At 44.4% G+C, this 26,992-nt stretch overlaps 1 protein-coding gene across 1 annotated transcript in view; it reads right to left on the reverse strand.

Annotated features, from left to right (window-relative positions):
- CCDC87 (coiled-coil domain containing 87) overlaps nt 1-26,992 on the reverse strand; it is a 112,261-nt gene that overhangs the window by 52,743 nt on the left and 32,526 nt on the right. Inside the window, exons 8-10 of the mRNA XM_030215471.1 lie at nt 21,255-21,403; nt 15,706-15,847; nt 10,584-10,739 (exon numbers count right to left, since the gene is read on the reverse strand). Coding sequence (XP_030071331.1) covers nt 10,584-10,739; nt 15,706-15,847; nt 21,255-21,403 — 447 coding nt within the window. The remainder of the gene's footprint in view (nt 1-10,583; nt 10,740-15,705; nt 15,848-21,254; nt 21,404-26,992) is intronic.

Genomic DNA, 26,992 nt, shown 5'->3' on the forward strand with positions numbered 1-26,992 from the left:
AGTCACAAATTCCAGTTCTTTTTAGAAACTGTACAATAGCAAATAGATTTAAGAAGAGAAGACCACAACAGATTATAAAACAATCAAATTAAGGGAGAAATTAGGGCTTACCTGCTAATTTTCTTTCCTTTAGCCCAACAGATAAGTTCAGAACTTGCGGGTTATGCCCACCTATCATCAGGTGGAGATAGTACAAAATTGAGCTCTGTCATAAAGGGCACTGTACAGCTACTCCAAACCATCATTTTGGTAACAAAGCAGTAACAAATTTCTCCTTCCTCCTTCAGAAAACCATGAAGAATAAACAAAACAACAGCTAAAAAAGAGGTTGTGTATGTTAACATAGAAGTCTTAAGAGCTGAAATATGTAAACAGAGAGAGATAATAGAAGGATGGATTTCTGGACTTAACTGTTGGGACTAAAGGAAAGAAAATTAGCAAGTAAGATCTAACTTCTCCTTCCTTGGCATCCAGAACAGATCAGTCCAGAACTTGCAGGATGTATCAAAGTAGGCCTCAAGACAGGAGGAGAACAGAAACCCATGCTAATAGCACAGAAGCTCCAAAGGTAGTTTCCTTCCTGGCTGAAACATCCAGCCTATAATGAAAGGCATGAAGTGAAGACCACATTTCTGATCTGCAAACTTCTTTTAGCATTACTCATTCATTCATTCATTTATTGAACTGAAATAGCCCATTCAGAACACCATGCCTCAAAGATTCTCTAAACCTTAGTACAATCAACTGAAGTAGATTGCTTTCTAGCCTGGAACAAGGTTCTAATAATATCATCAGCATATCCTTTCTTCCTTAACTTTGACCTTTCAAAAGCCATGCTGTAAGATTAAAGAGAGATGGATCTTCCATCTGGACTGGATTCTGGGAGAGAAGTCTCTTGTGAAGTAAGACACAGAGGCCAATCTATATGAAGGTGAATGAGGTCCATGTACCATGGCCCCTGAACCAATCTGGGGCCACTAAAATTATTTGACCAGGAGGAAGAGCGACTTGGCGGAGTACTCTACCTATCATTAGCCAAGGAGAAAACACATAAAGCAGGGAGCTCTGCAACCAATGCTGAAGCTGGGCATCCAGGCCTTCTCTTTGGCAGCTAAAGAATCTAGGAACTTTAGCATTGCACCATGTGGCCATCAGATGCAGGAAGAAAGGCCCTACTTTACCAAGATGTTTACATGGAAAATTCCCACTCCCCTGCCAAGAGTGCTGTTCCTGGGCCCTGCTAGATCCAGCGCACACAAACATTAAAACATTAGTGCTGCACTCTGCCACTTAAGAGAAGAGATATAAAGTTTGCTTCCAGAAGGATTTCAGCTAGAAATACTACTATCCACTGGGACAGAGACCTCTTTCTCCTTGAACTGTGGTCTCTACGAAAACTGTTAGAACTTAGTCATCCCCATCAGGCAGATTAGTTGTTCCTCACTTACTCGGGCACCAAAAATAGAGTTTAGGACTGCTTGCGGAGAAATTCATGGCACTTAAATCAGAGCCTGAATAGCTTGATAAAAAGGGAAGGTCTTGCAGGCTCTCGGATCTCCATGGTGAGTTCCCTCACCAAGGCAGAGCTCAGGAACAAAAAAAAAATGCCAATCTTAAGGACCGCAGAGCATAGGAATTAACTAAAGGAAGTTCTACTCAACATGAGTGATAGTCTAGTGAAGTGCCAGTCCTTATGGACACCAGGTACATATGCTCCTCCAGTGGGGATCCAGTTCTAGGTGCTAGCGAGTGTGCAGATGGCAAATCTTAACTGAGAAATCCAGTGGAGCTCAGGTCCTCCATTTGCTATGCCACTGTGCAATCTGGAGTTGGAACTGAAAAAGGAGCAATATTACTCTCCGAACTCCCTCAGAGTGCTAAAATAAGAAGGACTGGAAAGTCCTCCAAACAGAATGAAATTCCTGCTCCCAGATATCCTTGTCAGACTACTAACAAACTATGAGAGACCTCTTTCCACTGGCAAGATTTTCCTTTAGGAAATTAGAAACAAAGGCAGACGACCGGTCTCGTCTGATATTCAGTGACTGGAGTTATTTCAGAAGGCTGCCCACAATGGATGCTCTTTCCATGCTTATACCCGTGACCTGCGGATCTACAAGGTACCACTAAACATCACTTTTTATTTTGTCCGAAAGATAGCTGGTAAGTTGGATCCTGGTTTGATTTGTGGTCAGCAATCAAAGGCCACTAGGACCAAATGACCCACTGACCACGCAATGCGCAATCTACCAGGGGCTCCCTCCAAGATGTGTCCCAAGGATTTCCTCAGACACCCAGGTCATGCTACTACACGAGTCCATGGCTGTGGCCTAAATGCCCCAGAGTGCTGCTCCCGCCAGCAAAGGAAGGCAGCTACAATCCAAGCTCCCTTGGGCCAGCCATATGGAAAGACACCATCCACTACTTGTGGTGGTGGTGGAAATCCTCACATATAACAGCATATTGAAAAATATATATTTGTTCAAATCTCTTGTCTTGGTGTTAGATTTAAATGTTAGAAACTCTAGCTCAAAGAAAAGAAATGAGTGGGGAGGGGAGGGGGGTAGAGAACTCAAATCCCTCTCAGATATTCTCTTCCGCTGAGGCCTGCATCCTGAAGCGCACCCTGAAAATTATCTCAGGCACATGAATCAAGCCAGTAGGAAAGACTGGTGCTTCAGCCTAGAACTCTAAAATAACCACTGCTGTTGGTCTGAATATTAGGCCTCTAACCCAAGCTCCCTTGGAACTAGCTAAAGAAAGGAAATCAATACTGGAAGAAAGAAAACAGCGGTAAACAAGGGAGGAGAAGGGGGTAGGGGAAGAAGTCTCAATGCGTGGTTGAGACAACGATACAAGGATGAGGGATTTAGATTTGTTAGGAACTGGGCCACATTCTGGGAAAGGGGGAGACAGTTACAAAAGGATGGGCTCCACCTTAACTGGGATAGAACCAGGCTGCTAGTGCTAACTTTTAAAAAGGAGATAGAGCAGCTTTTAAACTAGAATAGAGGGAAAGCCAACAATTGCCCAGGAGTGCATGGTTCAGTGTGGAGTATCCTTGAAGGATACTATTGAAACAGGACATTTAGGGAATCCCAGCAGAGAGGTTTCAACAATGCTGAAAGTAAGCCAGGTGTGGTTAATAAGAGAGCAGGATAAAGGATGCACATTATCCCCTTCAACTTCTAAGCAGTTGTAAATCAAAGGAAAAAACACAATTTGAAGTGCCTGTATACAAATGCTAAATGCTAGAAGCCTAAAAAATAATAGTAGTAGTAGTAGGTAGATATAATAGGCATCTCAGAGACTTGGTGGAAAGAGGACAATCAATGGGACACTGTGAGGGGCATAATCGCACGAAAACGTCTATCTCCATGGGCGTTTATCTCCGAGAACGGGTCCGTGAAGGGGCGGACTGAACCGTATTTTCGAAAAAAATAGACATCCATGTTTTATTCGACAATTTGTGAGCTGGGCGTTTTTGTTTTTCAGCGATAATGGAAAATGAAAGCGCCCAGCTCAAAAACGAATAAATCCAAGGCATTTGTTCGTGGGAGGGGCCAGGATTCGTAGTGCACTGGTCCCCCTCACATGCCAGGACACCAACCGGGCACCCTAGGGGGCACTTTTACAAAAACAAAAAAAAAGGTAAAAGAGCTCCCAGGTGCATAGCACCCTTCCCTTGTGTGTTGAGCCCCCCAAATCTCCCTCAAAACCCACTGCCCACAAGTCTACACCATTACTATAGCCCTAAGGGGTGAAGGGGGGTACCTACATGTGGGTACAGTGGGTTTGGGGGGGGGGGTTGGACGACTAAGCATTAAGCAGCACAATTGTAACAGGTAGGGGGGGGATGGGCCTGTGTCCACCTGCCTGAAGTCCACTGCACCCCCTAACAACTGCTCCAGAAACCTGCATACTGCTGCCAGGGAGGTGGGTTTGACATTTGAGGGTGAAAATAAAAAGTTGTGAAACATCATTTTTTTGTGGTGGGAGGGGGTTAGTGACCACTGGGGGAGTCAGGGGAGGTCATCCCCGATTCCCTCTGGTGGTAATCTCGTCATTTAGGGCACTTTTTGGGGCCTTATTCGTGAAAAAACAGGGTCCAGGAAAAGTGCCCTAAATTCTAGCTACAAACGCATACCTTTTTTCCATTATCGGCGAAAGGCGCCCATCTCTGTTCGGGTGATAACCATGCCCCAGTCCCGCCTTCACCACGCCTCTGACACGCCCCCGTCAACTTTGTATGCTTCCGCGATGGAGTGCAGTTGAAAATGTCCAAGTTCGACTTTCGATTATACCGCGTTATTCGTTTTTGTGAGATAAACGTCCATCTTCCGATTTAGGTCGGAACTTGGGCGTTTTTCTCGTTTGATTATAAGCAGGTGTGTTAACAGGGTACAAATTGTATCACAATGAAAGAGAGGATCAAATTGGAGAGGGGGTTTTGCTATATGTTAAAGAGGGAATTGAGTCAAATCAAATAAATATTCCATATGACACAGCAGCGTGAAATCACTACGGATAGAAATTCCATGTGTGGGGAAAAATGGACAGATGAAGAAATGTTTACAGAGATTAGGAAAGCTGGCAAATTGGGCAACACTATAATAACTGGTGGTTTAACCCTTTAGTGTCCAATGTTCCTGTAATAAGCCATATGGGAACAGATTGATGGGAACATTGGACACTAAAGGGTTTAAATTACCTCAATACTGACTGAATAAATGTTACATCACGGAGTGCCAGGGAGATAAAATTTCTAGATGTAATAAACGACTGCTTCTTGGAGCAACTGGTCCAGGAACCGACAAGATGGGGAGCCATTTTGGATCTGGTCCCTGGTGGCATGCAGGGTACAGTGAGAGAGGTGGCCATGTTGGGTCCCCTGGGAAACAATGATCATAACATGATCAAGTTTGAGCTACTATCTGGGATGAACCTGCAAAGGAAATCTACTGTAGCTTCATTTAATTTTCAAAAGGGCGACTATAATAAAATGAGGAAAATGGTTAAAAAGAAACTAAAAGGATCAGCTGGTTAGGACGCTAAATCAGGTGTGGACATTATTCAAAAATACCATCTTGGAAGCCAAGTCTAGATGCATTCCACATATTTGCAAAGGTGGAAAGAAGAGAAAATGACAGCCAGCATGGTTAAAAGTAAAAGAGGCTATTGCAACCAAAAGCTTGTCCTTTGAAGAATGGATAAAGGACCCAAATGAAGAAAATAAGAAGCAACATAAGCACTGGTAAGAAAGATGCAAAGCATTAATAAAGAAGGCTAAAAGAGAATACGAAGAGAAACTTGACGCAGAGGCTAAAACTCACAGTAACAACTTTTTGAGGTACATCAGAAGCAGAAAGCCTGTGAGGGAATCCGTGGGACCGTTAGATCACGAAGGAGCAAAAGGGGCACTCAGGGAGGACAAGGCCATAGCAGAGGAACTGAATGAATTCTTTGTTTCTGTCTTTATGGATGAAGATGTAAGAGATCTGCCTCTACCGGAAATGGTTTTCAAGGGTGATGATGTGGAGGAACTGAAAAAAATCTTGGTGAACTTGGAAGCTATATTGAGCCAAATTGACAAATTAAAGAGTAGTAAATCATCTGGACCAGATGGCATATGTCCAAGGGTACTCAAAGAACTCAAGCATGAAATTGATGATCTGCTGTTAGTAATATGTAACCTGTTGTTAAAATCATCCATAGTACCTGAAGCTTGGAGGGTGGCCAATGTGATGCCAATTTTTAAAAAGGGTTCTAGGGGTGATCCCAGGAAATTATAGACCGGTAAGCCTGATATCAATGCCAGGCAAATAGTGGAAACTATTATAAAGAATAAAATTACAGAACACGTAGACAAACATGGTTTACCAGGACAGTCAGCATGGGTTCAGCCAAAGGAAGCCTTGCCTCACCAATTTGCTTCATTTCTTTGAAGGCGTAAATAAACATGTGAATAAAGGTGAGCTGGTTGATGTAGTGTATCTAGATTTTCAGAAACGTTCTGATAAAGTTCCTCACGAGTCATGGGATAGGAGGCAAGGTTTTAGTGTGGATCAGGAATTGGTTACTGGACAGAAAACAGAGGGTAGTGTTAAACAGTCATTTCTCTCAATGGAGGAGGGTGAACAGTGGAGTGCCGAAGGGATCGGTACTGGGACCGGTGCTATTTAATATATTTGTAAATGATATGGAAATCGGAATGACGAGTGAGGTGATTACATTTGCAGATGATACAAAACTATTCAAGGTTGTTAAAACACATGCGGACTGTGAAATATTGCAGGAAGACCTCACTGGGCAATCAAATAACAGATGAAATTTAATGTGGACAAATGCAAGGTGATGCACATTGGAAAGAATAATCCAAATCATAGTTACCTGATGCTAGGGTCCACCTTGGGGGTCGGCACTGAAGAAAAAGATCTAGGTGTCGTTGTAGATAATATGCTGAAATCTTCTGCTCAGTGTGAAGTGGCGGCCAAAAAAGCAAACAGAATACTAGGAACTATTAGGAAAGGGATGGTGAATAAGACCGAAAATACTATAATGTCTCTGTATCACTCCATGGTGCGACTGAACCTTGAGTACTGCGTTCAGTTCTGGTTGCCGTATCTCAAAAAAGATATAGTGGAATTAGAAAAGGTTCAAAGAAAAGCGACCAAAATGATAAAGGGGATGGAATTCCTCTCGTATAAGGAAAGGCTAAAGAGGTTAGGGCTCTTCAGCTTGGAAAAGAGACGGATGAGGGGAGCTATGATTGAGGTCTACAAAATCCTGAGTGGTGCAGAATGAGTAGAAGTAAATCGATTTTTTACTTGTTCCAAAAGTATAAAGACTAGGGGACACTTACGGAAGTTACATGGAAATACTTTTAAAACAAATAGGAGGAAATATTTTTTCACTCAACAAACAATTAAGCTCTGGAACTCTTTGCCGGAGGATATGATAACAGCAGTTAGTGTATCTGGGTTTTAAAAAGTTTGGACAAGTTCCTGAAGGAGAAGTTCATAGTTTGCTATTGAGACAGACATGGGGAGGCAGTTGCTTGCACCAGGATTGGTAGCATGGAATGTTGCTCATAATTGGGTTTCTGTCAGGTATTTGTGACCTGGCTTGGCCACTGTTGGGAAAAGGGATACTGGGTTAGATGGACCATTGCTCTGACCCAGTATGGCTACTCTTATATTCTTAAGAACTTGGATTCCTCTGAGTATCATCCCTACTACAGATCAAATTAAATTAGCTATTATGTCCTCTTTTTTATTTGGAGCTTGAAACCTCTAATGAGGTATCCCTCTGCTCAACTGATGCTCAGTTCTCCAAATAGGTCAGGAGCTGCTTCTTTAACCAGTTCAGAAGCTACAGTCTGCCCTTCACCATCCACTGAAGACAAAGAAATACTCAGTATCTAAGACAGCACAGTGCCTTTATTAGGCGAAGCATGCAAGACTTCTTTTTTTCTCTGTCTCCATCTGCTAGTTGATGGGTACAAGCCACAGGTTCTGGATTAGTCTGGTGAAGACGCTAAGGTAGGGAGTATGAGCACACTTTCCCTTTGAAAAGTGTTTTAAAATACGCATGTAGAAGGGCCACAGTTACAACCTCAGCTTAGTCTTCTGCTACTGAGGTTAGATGAGGATGATATAAGAGCAGAGTGAGAGTTGTTACTATTTGAGACACGTGAAGGGCAATTCTATAAACTGGTGTTTAAATATAGGTGCAAGTTATGCATGCTAATAGCATTTACGTGTGTGATTGGTGCCATTAATTGTCAATTACAAACATAATTGCTAGGTGCTATTCTATAAAATTATATGCACTTGTGTTGAAATCTTTTTATTTGCTAAATCGTATGGTTAATTCTTAAGCTTATATTATTAATTATAACACTCCTCATTTTGACTGAACTTATTTTATGTGAACCGCCTGGAACCTCTTGCTGGGATAGAGCAGCATATAAAATATGGATTAGATTAGATTAGAAAATACATGCCAAAATTGTTATGTGCATAAATTGAGAGGGGTGCATACATGGGCTGAGTATGGGCACGTTTGAGATATGCATGTAACACACAATACTACAAGTTATGCACACTTCAGGGTACAATTAGGCGCCAACGGTTACAACTGCCATTGACTTGGCATAACTGTTGGTGCCTAATTTTAGATGCACCAGTGCCAGCTTTTGCTAGTATTCTATAAAGGAATTCTTGGTGCTAAGTGCACAGCATCGGAGTACCTAAATCTTGGTGCCAATTTATAGACCTCCTATCCTAGAGGCCAAATTCAGAGCCCATGATCTTAGAAGCAGTTCTGGTGTGTGGCCCATAATTGCAATGTCAAGATTAAGTTTGTTGGAAAGGAGATATAAAATACAGAAAAATATCCTTGGTGTGGTGGTGAATGAAGACTTGTGACACCAGATCCCAGCCCTTGTTTTGACTGAGCCATAAATACAAAGAAGGGGTGTTATGATTCTGTTAGAATTCTGCTAGGCGGACAGGGGAATGCTTGGAACCGCTCCTGATTGGTCCGTCAGGGGCTGAGCTGATGTCAGTCTGATCTACTTAAGCTGACCTTTCACTACAACCCCTGCTTTGGCGTTACTTCAATTCTGCTGAAGCCTTACCTTTGCTCTATCCGTGTCACATATTCAAGGCAGAAACTAGGTTCATGAGCCCTTGGGCCACTGCCGTGGAGCAGCAGTGGCAAGCAAACCACCCCAAACCAGAGACAAGGCAGAACTCTGACAGGAACAGCTAGACTTCACCTGCACTTGACTGCCGTTCCTCAGGAGTTGAGCCCCTGGGTGCAGGCGGCTGGCAGGACTTACCGGACAGGGCAGGAGCTGGATACCAACTAAGTTGAACGGGGACTGAGGGTCAGAGGGGAAGGGAATATACATGGGCAGCAAGGCAGGAAACTGGGCTAGGAATCACAGACAGACAATACTACACAAGGCAGGAAAATGGACAAGCTAAAGAACAGGAACTGAAAGCTGCCAAGCAGCCACTGAAACAGGGTACAAATACTGACAGACAAGAGACAGGACTGAAAGCTGCAGAGCAGCCACTAAGCAAGAGACACAGACAACCAAGAACTAGACACAGAAATGCAAACAAGAAACAAGACTAGGAAACAAGCAATAAACCTAAGCTAAACTACACACAGACTAACTAGAAACAGACAAGGAACTATGCAAGAAACCAGACTAGGCAGAAGTGCAACAAAGCACCAACAAACCAGGGACTTTAGATGATGCAAAGGCAAACACAGAAGTTTCCAGGTGATTAATTATACATTAATAAAGCCCATCAGCTGCTGAAGTTCAAGCTGCAGGAATCACAAGGCAGCTACAGGTGCTGTTCAGGCACAAACAAGAGAAGCAAGTCTGGCAGCCCGGAAGATCCGGGCCGGACTGCGCTGAAGTCTGGAATGGGTGACAGTTCATAGCAGCCACCAGTTCTGGCCACCAGAGGGCGAGGTGAGTACAGACAAGGAAACGGTCACAAATTTGACAGTCTGAGCTATTAGCTCTGTGCTTGCGTGAAGTTATTACTCCTTTCCTTTGCTTGCAGTTTCTGCTGCTCTGTCTCTGTCTACGGGCTGCTGCCTGCGTGTGTTTGTTTGCTCTTTCATTGTACTCCCGATTTACCCGTTGTCTGCAGTCTTCCCTGCCTCTGGTTGCTGTGTGTGTGCTGAGCTTGGTTTAACCCTTTGTCTGCAGAGCTTCTCTGCTTCTGGCACTTGTCTGTTTACTGCAGTTTTCCCTTTGTGACTGTTTCAGTCCTTTCTTTGCTGTTCTACCTCCTGTATTTTATTTATTTATTTTATTGCATTTGTATCCCACATTTTCCCACCTATTTGCGGGCTCAGTGTGGCTTACAATACATTGTAGTGATGGAAGTACAATCTGTTACAACATAATTATGGTTACATTATGAGGCGTTAAGTCTGTCCTTTTCTGTGTGGGGTGTGTGTGTGTGTTAGGCTCCGCACTCCGTTTTGTGGACTTTTCCCTTCCCTGTTTGCTGAGGGTCTCTGCCTAAAGTATCTTATATTCCAGTCCCTCTCCTTCTTTGTGTGCGGTGGGCTACAGCTTGACGTGTTTCTGTGTATGCTTCCCTTTCTCCTTGATTACCAGCACTGAGGGTGTTGCTGGTGCTCCAGTCCCCGTGGGGGACCCCTCGTTTAGACTCTTTCTCCCCTCCCTAAGTATGAGTTGGTTCCAGTTAGGCCGTGAAGCCCACATGCTTGAATTCTGAGTGAATCGGTTCCCGATAGGCCGTGAGGCCCGCCTGATTGCCCTATCTTCCCTTTTCTGAGGTGCAAGTTGGTTGCTGCGTTTGTGTGTACAGGGCTTGGTAGCTGGGGTAGTGTGTAGTGCCTGCTCGGCCCACCCTCGGCCTTGGCCTAACCCCTATACTAGGCCTCGGCCGGGGCACAAGGGCTCACAACCAGACTAACAAGGCGGAAGAAACAGCAAGGGCATTACACATAAATATTGAATGTTTGGTTACCTCTCCCAGGAAATCACGGGATACAGGCGAGTATTTCTGAAATTTACTTACATCGATTGGTTGGCTGTCAGTGAACTGCACTTCGAATATCTTCATAAAGGGTTGGCTGGTCGTGTCAATAGCCCATTCTGCAGACTGAGGATAAGCTTGTACTTCAAATTTCAGTCCATCTTCCAAATTTTCATTTTTCTCTTTTTCTTCTAAGTCCTAATATCATATGAAATACAAAAACATTATGAAAAGTTGCTCATAAAATCTTATGTTTGGATGTTTAAGGACAAGCCAGAAATCAAGGTTAACAGAACATCAAGCCTGTAGGTCAGTTTGCATTTATAATTTTATAATGGTGTATCTTTTACCTGATATTTTCATTTCTGATGGATAAAGCTGTTCATAAAAATAAGCAAGAAAAACTGCGACTTCTGCTCTGTATTTAAATTTACCCTGTAAAGAACTGGATTAAAGTGTGAATTCAGTTTGTCAGGCAATGTATGCTTTTTTATGATGTAACTAGTAAAAAAGGCCCGTTTCTCACACAAATGAAATGGGCGCTAGCAAGGTTATCATGTAATTGCGATTATGTTTTTAAGGGAACCGTTAGGAGAAATGTTCTGTCACGATAAGTAATAATTGGGAAGGGTGTATAATGAGTAATATGCTCCAGGGGTATGAGATACAGATTGTTTTATCTATGTTTTTTTTTTTGTTTTAGTCTTTCTTTTTTTGTGATTTTTCTTTATAGTATTTTTTAAAAGATAAAAAGTACGTAGACTCCATCCATGTCCAGCATTTCTCCTCTCTTCCCTCCCCTCCCCTCAATCCATGTCTAGTATTTCTCCTCTCTTTCCTCCCCTCCATCCATGTGCATCTCCTTCCTGACTTCCCTCCCCTCCATCCATGTCCATCAACTCTCCATTCTCCCCTGCCCTCTCCTCCATCCACACGTATCCAGCAAATTTCCTCTCTCCCCTGCCTCCTCCATTCATCCATCCATCCATGTTCAGCAATTCTCCTCTTTCCCTTGCCCTCCCCTCCCCTCCATCCATGTCCAGGAACTCTCCATTCTCCCCTGCCCTCGCCTCCATCCATATCCAGCAAATTTCCTCTCTTCCCTGCCCCATTCATCCATCCATGTCCAGCAACTCTCCATTCTCCCCTGCCCTCTCCTCCATCCATCCATGTCTAGCAACTCTCCATTCTCCCCTGCCTTCTCCTCCATCCATCCATGTCCAGCAACTCTCCATTCTCTGCTGCCCTCTCCTCCATCCATCCATATCCAGCAAATTTGCTCTCTCCCCTGCCCCCTCCTTCCATCCATGTCCAGCAATTCTCCTCTCTCCCCTGCCCTCCTATCCAGCGATCTCTTCTCTCCCCCTGCCTTCCCCTCCTCTCCTGTCCTGTCCAGCCATCTCTTCTCCCCCTGCCCTCCTCTCCAATTCCAGCCATCTCTTCTCTCCCCCTGCCCTCCCATCCATGTCCAGCGATTCTCCCTGCCCTCCCTCAGCTCCCTGACAGCCCTCCTCTCCGTTCCTTCCCCCCCTCCCCGCGCGTTTAACCCTTTTACTTTCAGGCGCAGCGACGGCAGTGAAGAGGACAACACAGCTTCTCCCTTCCCTCACACAGTGTCCTGCCCTCACGGAAACAGGAAATGCATCATCGCAGAAGGCGGGACACTGTGTGAGGGAAGGGAGAAGCTGGAGGCAAGCCCGCTGTTTTGTCTTCTTCACTGCTGTCGCTGTGCCTGAAAGTAAAAGTGTTAAACACGCGCAAGGGGGGGGGGGGGGGGAGGAACGGAGAGGAGGTCTGTCGATCGGGGAGCTGAGGGTGGGAAGGAGTGGAGGGAGCGTCCGAGAGCTGCCTGGCTGCAGCGCTGCTGCGCCAGGCAGCCCTGTGTTTGGGGGGGGCAGCAGCCAGGGGAAGGTCATGGTTGGGCTGGGGAGGCTTAGCCTCCCCAAGCCTCTTATACGGGGTCCTCCCATCCCATCCATCAATTCTCCTCTGCCCTGCCCTTCCCTTCCTCCCTCCCTCCCTCCCCTCGGTCCCGCGATTCTCTCATCCTGACATCATCTCGCCTCCAGTGTTCCCTTCCCCCTCATTGTTCCGCCCTCTGACATCATTACGTTTTGACGCGAGTGCAGGGCAATGAGTGGGAATGGATGTTATGAACCCAGGAATCCAGACGTAGCATGTTGAAGGTGCAATTATATAGGATAAGAGCATTAAAAGTGTTATGCTCTGATAGACTAAAATTCCAAGGAATCTCTAGCAACGGCTAATCCAGGTCAGTTGGAAACACCCAGAAGATCTTAATGAGCATATTAATTCCCTGTGTTCACTCCCACAACCCAATAGCAAGAGGTGGCATTTCCAAGCTCACTTTTTATTTATTCAGTTTATTTCTTTAAAACATTTTATTCTGCCAAATACAACCAAAGACTGTTCTAAGACTTGGCTAATAGTTGTTAGAGGGCCTGTTCACCATAAACGTGGCCAAACTTAGACTAGGTATATCCCACGGATATGTTTTTTCTTAAGCAGAACAGTTGGGACGTAACCCAGTGTCACGTTTTCAAAGTTGGAAACTGGGTTTGTGAGCCCTTGGGCCACTGCCGAGGAGCGGCAGTGGCAGGCAAAACCACCCCACGCTAGAGACAGGGCAGATCTCTGACAAAAAGTTAGGCTTCACCTGCACCTGGCCACTTTCCACCAAGAGTTGAGCTCAAGGCTTCAGGTGGCCGGCAGGACTTACTGGACAGGGCAGGACTGGCTAACAGCTAGGCAGCACAGGGACAGCAAGGCAGGGAAAGGATAGGCCAAAGGACAGGACTGAAAGCTGCGAGCAGCCACTGAAACAGGGAACAAACACAGCTAGACAGGAGACTGAACTGAAAGCTGCAAGCAGCCACTGAAGCAGGGAACAAACACAGATAAACACAGAACTAGGCAAAGACATACAAACAAGACACAAGACTGGGAAACAAGCAACACAGTAAACAAGCAATATCCTAAACTACACATAGACTAACTAGAACAGGCAAGACTTCAGGCAAGAACTAGAGCAAGGAAACAAACTCAGGCTGAAGTGCAACAAGCACCAATATACCAGGGCCTTAGACGCAATGCAAAGGCCAAGCAGCAAGGATTCAGAATGGCTAATAAGCCCAGCAGCACCTGGAGCTCAGCTGCAACCATCACCAGGAAACTACGGGTGCTGTGTAGGTTCAATCCAAGCAAGCAAGTCTGGCAGCCCTGAAGATCCGGATCGGACTGGCCTGAAATCTGGAACAGGTGACGGTCCACAGCAGCCACCGGTTCTGGCCACCAGAGGGCGAGGTGAGCACAGACGTAACACCCAGGTGCATCCCCAAAGCCTTGATACGGAGAAAGTGAACTTACTTACTTGTAGAAGGTATTCTCTGAGGACAGCAGACCAATTATTCTCACATGTGGGTGATGTCATCTACAGAGCCTAGTGCAGAAATGCTGCCTAACATACTATCTCTTTAAGAGCTTGAGGCAATGCTCCTACTATGCATGCAGGGGTGCCTTCCTGCTGGACTTACAAGCACAAGACCAGCAGTATAATAACACAGCCAAAAACTAACTCCTAGGGGAGGTGGGAAAGTAAATGAGAATAACTTCGCTTTCTCTGAGAACAAGCTGACCAGAGAATTACAGAAGCGTGACCTCTCTCCTCCGCAGGTGAGGAAAGACTGCTGGTCCTGTGTTTGTGGTGGGAGCTCTGCCTCAAGCTGTTAAAGAGATAGTACACTAGGCAGTGTTTCCGCACCAGGCTCTGTGGATGAACGTTACCCCACATGTGAGAACTATATAGTCGGATTTCCTTAGAGAATTTTTTTGACTCTGGTGTTACTGAAACATTTCCAGGCAAGAAACCTGATCCACTACAGTGGAAAGAGTTGTTGCCTACAGATTAATTGTGTGCTAATTGTTAAAATTAAAAATTAAAATTTTGGCTGCATTCCTGCTCCAGAGAACAAAGATTTTCTCAAGAGGCTGGAAAAGATCAGGAGCCTTCCTATCTTCCACTGAAGGAAGAGTGTCCTAATGGTTAGTGTAGTGGGCTTTGATCCTGGCAACCTGGGTTTGATTCCCACTGCAGCTCCTTGTGACATTGGACAAGTCACTTAACCCTCTATTGCCCCAGGTACAAAAACTTTAGATTGTGAGCCCTCTAGGGACAGAGAAAGTACCTGCATATAATGTGTACAGCACTGCATATGTCTAGTAGCGCTAAAGAAATGATTAGTAGTATGGCTCCTGATGTTTTCCATCCTCTTTTGAAAAAGGTCTGAATTTGCTGCATCTATTTCCTTGAAGGCTTAGACTCTTCACACAGACTCTCTAAGGAACTGGAGCAGGTAACCCGCCACTTCGCCTTGTAGAACACTCAAAATTCTAAAAAATATATCAAAGTAAGCCTCACATGGACCATTTGTTCATCTGGGGTGAAGAAAAATGAAAGACTTGTGTTTCAGGTCTGTCAACCAGATAGGGTCCCAAAAGTTTACGCCCCCCCCAGTGACCTGGGACTCCTACACAGCAACTTAACATAAGAACATAAGCGTTACTATACTGGGACAGACCAAAGGTCCATGAAGTTCAGTAACCAGTTTCCAACAGTGGCCAATCCAGGTCACAAGTACCTAGCAAGTTCTTAAAAGAGAAAACAGACTTTATGCTGCTTATCCTAGAAACAGCAGTGGATTTAACAAAGTCTAGCTTCATAATGGCTTATGGACTTTTCTTTTAGTAAATTAGCCAAACCTTTTTTATCCTCAGTATAATGTAATATAAATGAACATAAATCCAAATACACCATATCACCCTTACCCACATGCTTATTTACATCTTCAAATAATTCAAATAGTTTATTAGCAAGATATGACTTTCCTTTGCAAAATCCATGTTGGTTCTTCTCAATTAAGCCATGTTATCCAGGTATTCAGTAATTCTACTCTTAACAACTGCTTTCACTATTTTGTCCAGCATTGGTCTGTTTTAAAAATTGGCATTACATCAGCTATCTTCCAGGCCTAAGGCACAGATCTGCAATTTTATATTTCAGTTACCGGTATTCCAAATGCTAGATAAGAGTATTTTTTTTTTTTTACCAAGAATGAAAGAATCACACCAATACTGTAACTACTACCTTTAAGGCTTGTTCCAACTTTTGAAGCTTTGCAGCACGTTTCTTACTGTAATTCAATACTTTAATTAAAGGAGGGATCTCTGTTTCATCGTTCTGGACTTCCATTCTTTGTATATGTTTTATGCTGAAATCTTGCGTTAGCCTGTATGAAAATACATGCACACGTGTAATAACTATAACATTAGAATATATTGCTAAATAGTACTATATTGCTGCAACTACTAAAAACTAAGGGGTCCTTTTACTAAGGTGCGCCGAGAAACGGCCTGCGCTGGTGTAGACGCATGTATTGGACGCGCACAGGTCCATTTTTCAGCGCACCTGCAAAAAAGGCCTTTTTTTATTTGGCTGAAAATGGATGTGCGGCAAAATGAAAATTGGCGTACGGCTATTTTGGGCCTGAGACCTTACCGCCACCCATTGACTTAGTGGTAAGGTCTCATGCGTTAGCCAGGCGGTAATCGTCAGCGCGCGTAAAATGAAATTACCACCCAGACCACGTGGTAGTCGGGCAGTAGTTCAAAACTGATGCGCACAGGACTACCTCATGGGTACCTTGCAGGAAACCAACACTACCAGCGGGTAAGCCCAGGCGCCCTGTGCTAGTTTTGTTTTTGGTGCATGTCCATTTCCCACGCTAGAAAATAATTTTTATTTTCTAACACAGAGGGACAGTGAGTAGGCATTCCCAGTAGTAATCGGGAAGTCCAAGGCCATTGCCTCATGCTGTCCAATTACCACAGGAGAAGTGTGTAAGCCCTTAGCGCCTTCTAAATAGGTGGCGATATGGGCTCATGCAGTAAATGGATGCATGCCAATTGGAAAATTAGGGGCCCTTTTACGCGCCTACGCGTATACAACACACATCAAATTAGAATTACAGCCTAGCTTCCACGTGTTCCTGGTGGTAATTCTAATTTCTACACGCATCCATTACGTGCGGCAGAAAATAATTTATATTTCCTACCATGTGGTGCTAACCGGGCGGTAATCGGCAGTGTACACGCGCTGACAATTACCATCCAGTTAATGAGTGAAACCTTACCGCTAAGTCAATGGGTGGCAGTAAGGTCTCAGGCCCAAAATGGACGCGCGCTGATTTTTATTTTGCCACACGTCCATTTTGGGCTAAAAAAGTGCTTCCTTTGCAGGTGCGCTGAAAAATGGACCTGCGCACATCCAATACACGTGTCTACACCAGCGCACCTTAGTAAAAGGACCCCTTAGTGCATGGCAATTAAAAACCTCAATTTTAAAAAAGGGTTTCTCCCACCATGGTAAACAGTGGCCTTGGAGCACGGTAATCCCATAAGCCCACACAACCGCAGGCCACTTTTTACCATGGCTTGGTAATCAGCAATACAAATTCAAACAAAGTAGAACATACAGAAAATTGACTTAAACCTATGCTTGTGCAATGCACTGAGCAGCTTCCTAATGCAAGCAACAGAAGTAAAAATGATATTATACAAATCAGACTAGGGTAGAGAAGGGATGGAACTCTCTAAACAAGGAAACCTAATCTGTAATTTAGCCAGATTATAAAAATATTTTAGCTTGATATCCTGTAAACAAATGAATGTTTGATGATATTGAAGAAAAAGGCCTCAGTGACTGCCTTTACACTAGGGAAACAATCCCTTCAAAAGAAAAATCACCATCACTGGTCAAAAAGCTCCGAATCAGTGCAAAAAATTGTTGAAACACACAAAATTACTTTTGCAATAGTTTCTCAATAAAGTACTCTACCAACACATTGCCTTCTGCTCAGGGTAGATACCTGTTATTCCAACTTCCATGACTCCAATTTCGATTGTAATTTTATGTTCCATTCTAATATACTCTCCCTCTTACTCCAAATATATTCAACCCCTATTTTTTCTTGTCCTTTATGTGCTTTTTTTTTCTGTCATGGACTGTCTTCTCCACACCCTTTCCATTTGAAAAACCTGATTGACATTACTTCTTGGCAGTGTAGTATATAGATGCCCCTGTACAAGTAATTGGTGAGGGCCCACCTGGAATACTGTATTCAGTTTTGGACGCCATATCTAGCTAAATATGTAAGAAGACTTCAAGTGGCCCAGAGGAAGGACTGCACCAAAAGACAGATGAGAAGAGAATGAAAGACCTGAATATGCATACCTTAGAGGAGAGGAGAGACAAGAGAGATATAATACAGATGTTTAAATACTTGAAAGGTGTATATATATTAACAAATATTTTCAAGTGAAGGGAAAATGGTAAAACTAGAGGACATGGATTGAGGTTGCAGTGTGATAGACTTAGGAGTAATGTCAGGAAGTTCTTTTTCACAGAGAGGGTGGTTGATGCTTGGACTGCCCTCCCAAGGGAAGTGGTAGAGAAAAAAAATGTGGTAAAATTCAAAAAGGCATGGGATGAACACAAAGGATGTCTAATTAGAAAATGAATTCGGGCTGGCTTGTACGGTCTGAGTCCTGCATATAGTGATCCGATTTAGGATGGGCTGGAGAGAGCTTCGACGGAAACTCTAGTTGTTTGGAGAGTGAGGGCAGTGCCGGGCTGACTTTTGCGGTCTGTGTCCCGCAGATGACAGGGCGGATTTGGATGGGCTGGAGTGAGATTTGACGGCAACTCCGGTAGATAGAACATAAAGACAGAGACGGGCGGATTTCTACGGCCTTTATCAAGTTTCTCTTTTACTTCATTTGCTTTCCTATCAGCTGTCTGAATAGTTAATAACATAAGGTCAAGTGAACGTTTACTTGGATTTGCTCACACCTTTTCAGTTTAAAATTGCCTCCCATTTAGTCATAAAATCAGTATCATCAGAAACCATTTTAGCTTCTTTATTTATTCTCAGTCCCCAAGGGGTATGTTTAAATCTACAATTATCTAAAAGTGAAGAGGGATGCAAATCAGTCCCAACTAGTCTTTTATTGCATTTTCCCAATGTGATAATCATCGTCGGTATTCTCTACCTCAGTATCTTTGAGAAAGGTTTCCAAAGGAAGTAACTTCTGTAATAAATCATCTCCAAAGCTCAACACATCTTTCCAAGGCAAGAAAGACATTCCCCCCCAATATTCAGCTTGCAGCGGTCAGTGATTTTTAAATGCTGATCATCACCGGCTAAATTTTCCCCCAAAATTCAGTGCCGGGCCATGTCCAGGCATCGGCACTGAATATGGGGGGATAATTTGGGGCAGGCAGGCTGACAGAGGTTATGCAGGCCTGGCTGATATTCAGCCGGGGCCACATAAGAGTTATGGGGTCCCAGCTGAATATCGGGCTACTCTGGCCCACATAACTTTTTTTTTTTTTTTTAATAAAGCCCCTTCCAATCCCAATGTCCCCTCTTTCCCTCCTTCTCCCCTGTGCATTAAGACAACCCCCCCCCAAATGGTGAACATTCCCTGGTGGTCCAGAGGGGTCACTGGGGACAGAAGCGCAGCTCCCTCACTCCTGCCCTTTGTGGCACCTTGGGAAAATGGCTGCCGCAACTTCTCAAAGCAGCGCACTGTACTACACAAAGTACCGCGAGCTGTTGCAAGAAGTCTCGGCAGCCATTTGCCTGAGGTGCTGCAAGGGGCATGAGTGAGGGAGCTGCACTCCTGCTCCTTACGACCCCACTGGACCACCAGGGATATAGGTAAGGCCGGGGGGACTTAGCTTCATCATTGGGGGAGGCGAGTGGAGGGAAGGAAGGAAGAAAAGAGGGGACATTGGGATGGGATGGGGCTCGGGGGCATTTTTTTTTAACAACGAACAAAAAATTATGTGGGTGCCGGCCCAATATTCAGAGTTGGCACCTGCATAGTTAAGTGGCCATATTTAGGACAGCTCTTGAGTTGTCCTAAATGAAGCCACTTAACTATGTGGGTACCAGTACTGAGTATTGCCGGCACTCGCATAACCTTGGGCTCCTCGTCAGTGCCGCCCCTGACCTGCCCACTTTTTGTTTTGGCAGTCTCAGGGGATATTCAGCGGCACTGTTCAGTTAAGTGCTGCTGAATATCCCGTTAGGTGCCAGGAAGCTATTTAAGCGTGAAGGAGAGGCTCCTGCCTGCTTAAATTGCTTTGAAAATAGGCCTCATTGTTCTTCAGCATTCCAAAAGGAAGAATACAAAAGAGGAACCTGTAGTTTGCAGGTAGCAGTTCAAAACAGCAGAATACGTGTCTTGGTATTGAAGAAACTTTTATTCAAGGAGGCTGGCCGAAGGACAATCCAACACAGAAGATGGTGCTTTACGATAAAAGGTACTTTATTTGCTGCTTGGACAGTTGTGTTCCTACGTAGAGGTTCCTCCTGTTTGTTTGCTGTGCCTTTTGGAGGAGTTTGTGCACAGGTAGTGCTATGACTTCCTTGGTTGTAGCAGAGGATTGAAGAATTGATTTACAATCTATTTTTATCTGAATTGCTGCAGGCTTACTCAAGGTTTGCTGGGAACAGTTGCTTCTTATTTTCCTTTTGTTTCACTGCAGCTTATTTATAGTGCTGCACTGCTGCTGTTGTCCCGCGACTGAGTTGATGGCACATCAAGTAGGATCAGAAGGGGGGGGGGGGGGGGGGGAGGAATGGGATGGAGTAATGGTCCTGATTCTTAGGGCCTTGCGCTCCAGAGCCCTTTGCCCCTGAAGAAAATATGGTGGCTTGCTGCACGGAAATCAAATTTGTTCTAGTGCTTCCTGTAATCCCTGACACCGAGGCATGAGTTGATGAGTGAGGTGTCAAGAAGGAAACTTTCAGCAGGTTTGTGGACATGACACAGTGAACAGAAAGTGACAGCGTGTCATACACTGACAAAAACAAGAACACTTGGCTGGAGATTAAATTTGAGAGAAACGAAGAGGTATCGAGGAAAGCTACCTCACATTAGTAAGAAAGAAAAAGGTTTTTAGGACTTAAAAGTAGTAGGGATTAGATACAGCAATAGTTAAATGGAGAGGTACCAAACTCTACTCCTCAAGGGACACAAAATACGGGGCATATTACTAAAGGAATTCTCCCACTGGAAGTCATAGAAAGCAACAAGGCAGACGATCTGCAAAATCCAACCTGGAGAACAAACCAGCAGATCTGTATAATATCCCAAATCCTTTATTAAGCTGTAGTAAATGGGGCCCTGTGCTAGCAGCGGCGTCTGTTTTTGCCATGCGCTGAGGCTCTTTTTACCGCAGCGGTTAAAAAGGCAGAAAAAAGAAATGGTCATGTGGTAAGACTGCACTTAACGCATGGCCGTGGGGGGGGGGGGGGGGGGGGGAAAGAACTTACCACAGCGCCAGAAATGCTGCACACTGGGGGTGGAACTAGCACTGGCACCCATGTTGGGACAGCAGAAGTTCCAGATTGGCGCACGGTAAGCCTGCAGTGGACTTACTGCCGCTTAGCAAAAGGGCCCCTTAGTGAATAAGGCCTTATATAAATTAACCCCCCCCCAAAAAAAAAACAAACAAACACATTTTATACTTAAAAAAACTCATGATTATGTATTGCGGATATCCTGAAAAAATAGTCATTTGCAGTATATGCATCATCTACATTGAATATATGCACCAAATTATACCATTTAAGATCATTTGCTATGAGTTCTTCTATATTTTCATATGTTGCTACGTCATGAAAAATCTCTGAAGATTCAGAACGAGGCAGTTTAACTTCTGACACATCTTCCAGCAAGTCTCCCAAACTCAGATTAGGCAAAGAGTGACTTCTCTACAAGTAAGAAATAGTATTAAAATGGTTAGATAAATACAGCACTTTTTTTTTCTAGGAAAAAAGGGGTTGGTACCAGTGGCATTCCTGGACTCGATGGCACCCGGGGTGGAGCGCCGATGCGCCCCCCCCCCCCCCCGGGTGCAGCACGCCCCCCCCCCCCCCCGCTAGATGACAGCTCCCCCCCTCCGGCGAAATGACACCCCCCCCCCCCCGGGTGCACGCCGCTGGGGGGTGCCTCCGAGTTCGCTAAACTTCGTTTGTTCGCTGCAGCTCCCTCTGCCCCGGAACAGGAAGTAACCTGTTCCGGGCAGAGGGAGCGGCAGCGAACGAATGAAGTTTAGTGAACTCGGAGGAGCAGGTGCACGCCGCGGCACCCCCCCAGCGGCGTGCACCCGGGGCGGACCACCCCCACCGCCCCCCCCCCCTTGGTACGCCACTGGTTGGTACTCATGATGGGTAAAAGCAGTATATGTACAATCTATATATGCATAACTTTACTCGAACTGGATGAAGGCATTCCCAAGGGCAGGTTGGGGAGAGGGTTGCAATTATGTGCAGATTTTTGAAAATATAGCGTATTTCCATAAATTAACCCACAAATGTATTTGGTAAACAGCATGTAAAAATGTAAGTGCATAAATTCCCTAAGGTTAATTTTCAAATGGAAATATATGCATGATTCAATTTTTAAATTCACTGAAATCTGCAAAGTGAAAAGTATGTGTGTATCTTTACCCCCAAATTCTATAAGGTTGGACGCCCAACTTTATGCTTACCCCCGATTCTGTAAAGGTTGCCAAAAATTGCATGTCTAAATTTGCGCACAGTGCTGATTTGCAAGCGCAATTTAATAAGATGAGTCAATTAGTGCTAATAATTGACGTTTTAACAAGCAGTTACTGGCACTAATTATATTTAAATGGTCACTACGCGCGTAAAGTTAGATGCATGATCCGGGCCTAAAATTTACACGTGGACTGAAAAAGGGGTGCAGAAAGGGGAGGGTCATAAGCATTTGGGGGCAGAATGGGGGGCATGGTTTTGAGTTAAGTGCATAATTACAGAATAAGGGTGTTCCAAGCGTAAATTTAGGCGTGAGCATTTGCACTACGTTTTCATTGTTGCAAATGGTGGCGCCTACATTTAACGTGCGACCATAACGCTTAAGTGTTTTTCTATAAACCATGCTGAACTTTAGGTGTGGCTTATAGAATAACGCTTATGCAGGGTTTTTAGGCGCCATATATAGAACCTAGCCCTTAGCGTATATATTTACATGTGCAATTCATAGAATAAGGTCAGTTGTGCGTGCAACGTAATTCAACAACTGGCTGTTAATTAATGGTTACAATTGGCTTTCATTGGCGCCAATTTGCACCAATTAGTAATTACGTGCACAACTTCCCTTAGTCGCTATTCTAGAGCGTGCAAATTCAAGGAGGGCGTGGACATGGGAGGGACATGGGCAGGCCATAGGTATGTTAGGCAGTCATCCTGTTTCTAACAGTGGTCAAGCCAGGTCACAAGTACCTGGCAGAAATTTGTGCGCCTAACTGCCTTCAGGTGGGCATGAGCACTTACACCAGCCTTTGAGCTGGCGTAAATGCTTGTGTCTAATGTTAGATGCGAAGATGAGGACTTGCGCTAGTATTCTACTACAGCTGTTCCACGCAAAACTGCTGCTATAGAATTTGCACTCAGCGTGTATCATCCCGGCACCTAAATTTCAGTGCCATTTCTTGAATACACCCCTTAATGTATGCACACAGGTAGAAAATTAACCTCTAAGGAAGTAATTTTTATAAAGGATTTTTAGCCTTCATATGCATGTAAAAAGCCCTTTATAAAATTGTTCTACACGTAAGAGTACAGGCAGTGACACAAAGGCACATACTTTCACAGGGAGGAGATGGGTGGAACCTTGGCAGAATTGTGAAGTACACACATAGGTTATAAAATTCATACACTTACATCTATACATCAGCCATGTACACTTACACCGGAACTCAAGTAGGTGTAAATGTACATGGCTGCCTTTTAGCCACGATTTCTGTGGGTTTTGTGGGGTAATTTTATAAAGATATAAAAGATGCCTATGTGTCCTTATATAGAGTTAAAATAGGCATCCAGTTGGCCTCAGAACCTTAGGGCTTCTTTTACAAAGCCACACAAGCAATTCCCGCTCAGAAAATGAGAGGAAGCCAATAGGAATTGAACGTCTTTCCTCTCATTTACCATGCGGGAATCGATAGTGTGGCTTTGTAAAAGAAGCCCTTAGTGACCTGTTATAAAATTACCCTCCACATCATTTATAATAAATATCTTTACAAAAAATCCTTAATAACAACAAGATCAATGTTCTTTAATTCTGATGGGACTTTATGATAGTACAATGCTCTCTCTAGCAAACAATATTTCAACTAAAATGTATTTGTGTTGGTATTTTGTTATTACAATTCATTTTATTCCAGATTTTTCCCCAACTTATATACTTGCTTTTTCCATAGCGCAGTCTCTGTCCAGGGGTCACAGACTTTGGTTTTAGTCCAGCTTGCGCTCTGAGATTGTTAAAAATGTTATCGCAACTGCATGATTGATCAGAGTAGTTTTTCCACACAGAAGTGGGGAACAAAGGTTTCAGGCATTCTAACTGTTAAATTTGTGAAATCAAACATTGCTAAATAATAGAATGTACCCAGCTCCTTATTTATTTGTTTCATTCCACTCATGTTTTGAAAGATCTGTATCATATCTCAATCACTGGGTTAGATTGGGAGGAGAAGAATAAATACATTTTACTGTATGTCTCATTCTCCTAGGTTTTTTTTTTTGTTGTTGTTCTTATTTTTTCTGTCATTATTGTAGTTCTGTTACTGGAATTTTCTGCACCGCTCTTCTGTTACTATGAAAAGCAGTATATTAAATGTAATAAACCATAATACATGACAATTCTAGGCCTGACCCATAGTAGTAATACCAAGTGACTACTTCTAGGGGTTGACAGCCACCATTTTGAACTTGGTGCCAGAAGGGGCAGGAGTAATGCTCCCTCTAAGCTGTGTGGGAGTCCTCCACCTATACCCCTGCCAGTAGGGTTGTTGTTTCAATATCACATTTTCAACAGAAATGGGCAGGCAAGTTCTGCAGGACTCCAGAGGATCTGAGTGACCCTAATGATTGAAAACACAATATTGAAGCGCCATCCACCACTGGCAGTAATATGGCTGAAGGACTCCCACACAGCTTAGAGGGAACATTGGGCAGGCGTGACTGAGGATCGATCCTACCCTCACTAGACACCAGGTAAGACCCATGGAAGGGTCAACGGATAGAAATCTTTGTTGGAGGAAGCACTGGGGTAGACCTACTGGGAAGGAAGGGAATTTAAAATACCTGTCTTATGCATTTTTGCTGGCTCTAGAATCTCGACACTTTAGGTGACCACCTAGCTGGCATAATGGAGGCACTGGCTATGCTATTGCCTAATAGATATTTAATATCTCATGTGACATGTCTATGCTTTATATTAGATAGGCAAGGGAGTTTTGCTCACATTTATGTATATATAATAGCTATTATTGATATATCTTTCTTTATTTGTACTGCTATTGCTTGGGATATATCTAATTGACCCCCTTTTTCTTTTGAGTGCTAGATGCATTGGGGGAACTTTGTAAAGCATGCTTTACAAGATGAAAATTTGAAACCTGAACCTTTTATAAAATTGCATGGAGGTATATATATGTAGAAAGTATGCACACAACAATCTAGAGCTTACTTTTATATGATACATGCATAGGCATTCCCAGTGGTGTAGTTTGCGAACAGTAGGGTTAGAGTTCCAATGTACATGTATGCTTTACATGTCCGTTGAGGATTGGCAGACCCAATTAATTTTGGCTCAAGGATGCATCAAAACAGGGCACCTTGTTGAGCCTTGGAATAGCGAGCTGCTGTACAAGATTGCAGATAAGTCTGATATATTGTATGGTTCTTTGGATATAAATATGTGGATGGAATATTTTGGACACTTAATGGATATTTTTGGGTTGTTAATTTTCATATTTATTTGATTATTCATGTAAATTGAGGCAAGATCACAAAGAGTTAGAGTCTGGGGATGTTTACTGTGAAGCAGCGATTTTGTGTGCTTGAGCAAGTTACCTCAGGACCCCGAGGTGAGGGTTTGCGGTGTCTCTTGGCGTTGCTCACTGGGGTGGGATGTTGGTAGTGCAACGCCAGGGAATTTTGTGGGTGGCACGGGCCCTGCTGGGGGGTAGAGTCTCCTACACAGTATCCTACACACATGCAAGGGCGGCTCCTTTGTAGTCTCATGATGGAAGTTGGGCTGTGGTGCTCCTTGCTGATGTCAGGCTCTCCTGGACTATTTCAGGGCAACAGTGCCTCCCACTGATTGTTTTCACAATGGGTCACTTCTTCCTAGATGCTGCCTTGCACAGATCCTGCTTGCTTGTCTCCAGCTCCAGCCCCAGCCAAGTCCGGCTCCAACTCCAGCCAAGTCTGGCTCCAGCTCCAGCCAAGTCTGGCTCCAGCTCTGCCTGGCTCCAGCTCCAGCCAAATCCGCCTTGCCTTGGATCCAACCTGGCTTCAGTTCCTGCCAAGGTTCCAGCCATACCACAGTTCCTGCCTTGTGCCTGGCTAGGGGACTCGTCTGCCACGGTCGGGGTCCAGCTGTGGCCCAAGGGCTCACCTTCCCTATGTGCATGACAGATTGCGAAGGTCATGAACTCCAATGAGTCACCTGCCTTGTGGACGCTCCAGCAACTGGCTCTACAACTTCAGCACTTGACTGTTTCAGTCAAAGACCTGGCTTCTCATATGGATCAGTTTCAGCAACTCACAGGGGCAGTTCATGCTTTTATCAATCGCCTGGATCACCAGATAGCTGCAGTATCCCAGCTCTCAGCCTCTTTGCTTCCAGGTCCTAATCTGGTGCAGCGTCCACCACTCCTGGTGTTTGTCTTGTGGCTCCCCTGAGGTACGATGGGAACCCCAAGGACTGCAGAGGATTAATTAATCAGTGCCACATAAGTTTTGAACTCCAAGTCAGTGATTTCTCTTCCGATAGGGCTGGGTGGCCTACATTATTTCCTTGCTGTCTGGCCAAGCCCTGGCATGATTTTCTCCACTCTGGGAATGGAACAACCCACAGTTTCCTGGAACACTTCAAAAGGGTCTTTGAAGAGCCTGGGAAAGTCACATCAGCAGCCTCTGATGTGACGGACCCTGGGTGATTATGCTATTCAGTTCCGTACCATGGCTTCTGAACTGATTTGGAATAATGAGAATCTTGTCACCACTTTCTGGCAGGGGTTGGCACCCCAAATCAAAGATAAGCTGGCTGGGCGAGACCTCCCAACCAGATTGGACAATCTTATCGGTCTCTGTAGTATGATAAATATTTGGTTCTAGAATGGCGCCCGGTAATAGCGCTCCTCGGAGAAGACAATTTTGAAGATGTCCAGCCATTACTCGCCACATACTCCTAATTGGAGGGAGGGCCCACCTCTCGATCGTGAAGAACACATGCAAGTGGACCACGCCTCCCTTTCTGTACAAGAGAAG

This window comes from Microcaecilia unicolor, chromosome 9 (genome assembly GCF_901765095.1).
Source record: "Microcaecilia unicolor chromosome 9, aMicUni1.1, whole genome shotgun sequence".
NCBI lineage: Eukaryota > Metazoa > Chordata > Amphibia > Gymnophiona > Siphonopidae > Microcaecilia > Microcaecilia unicolor.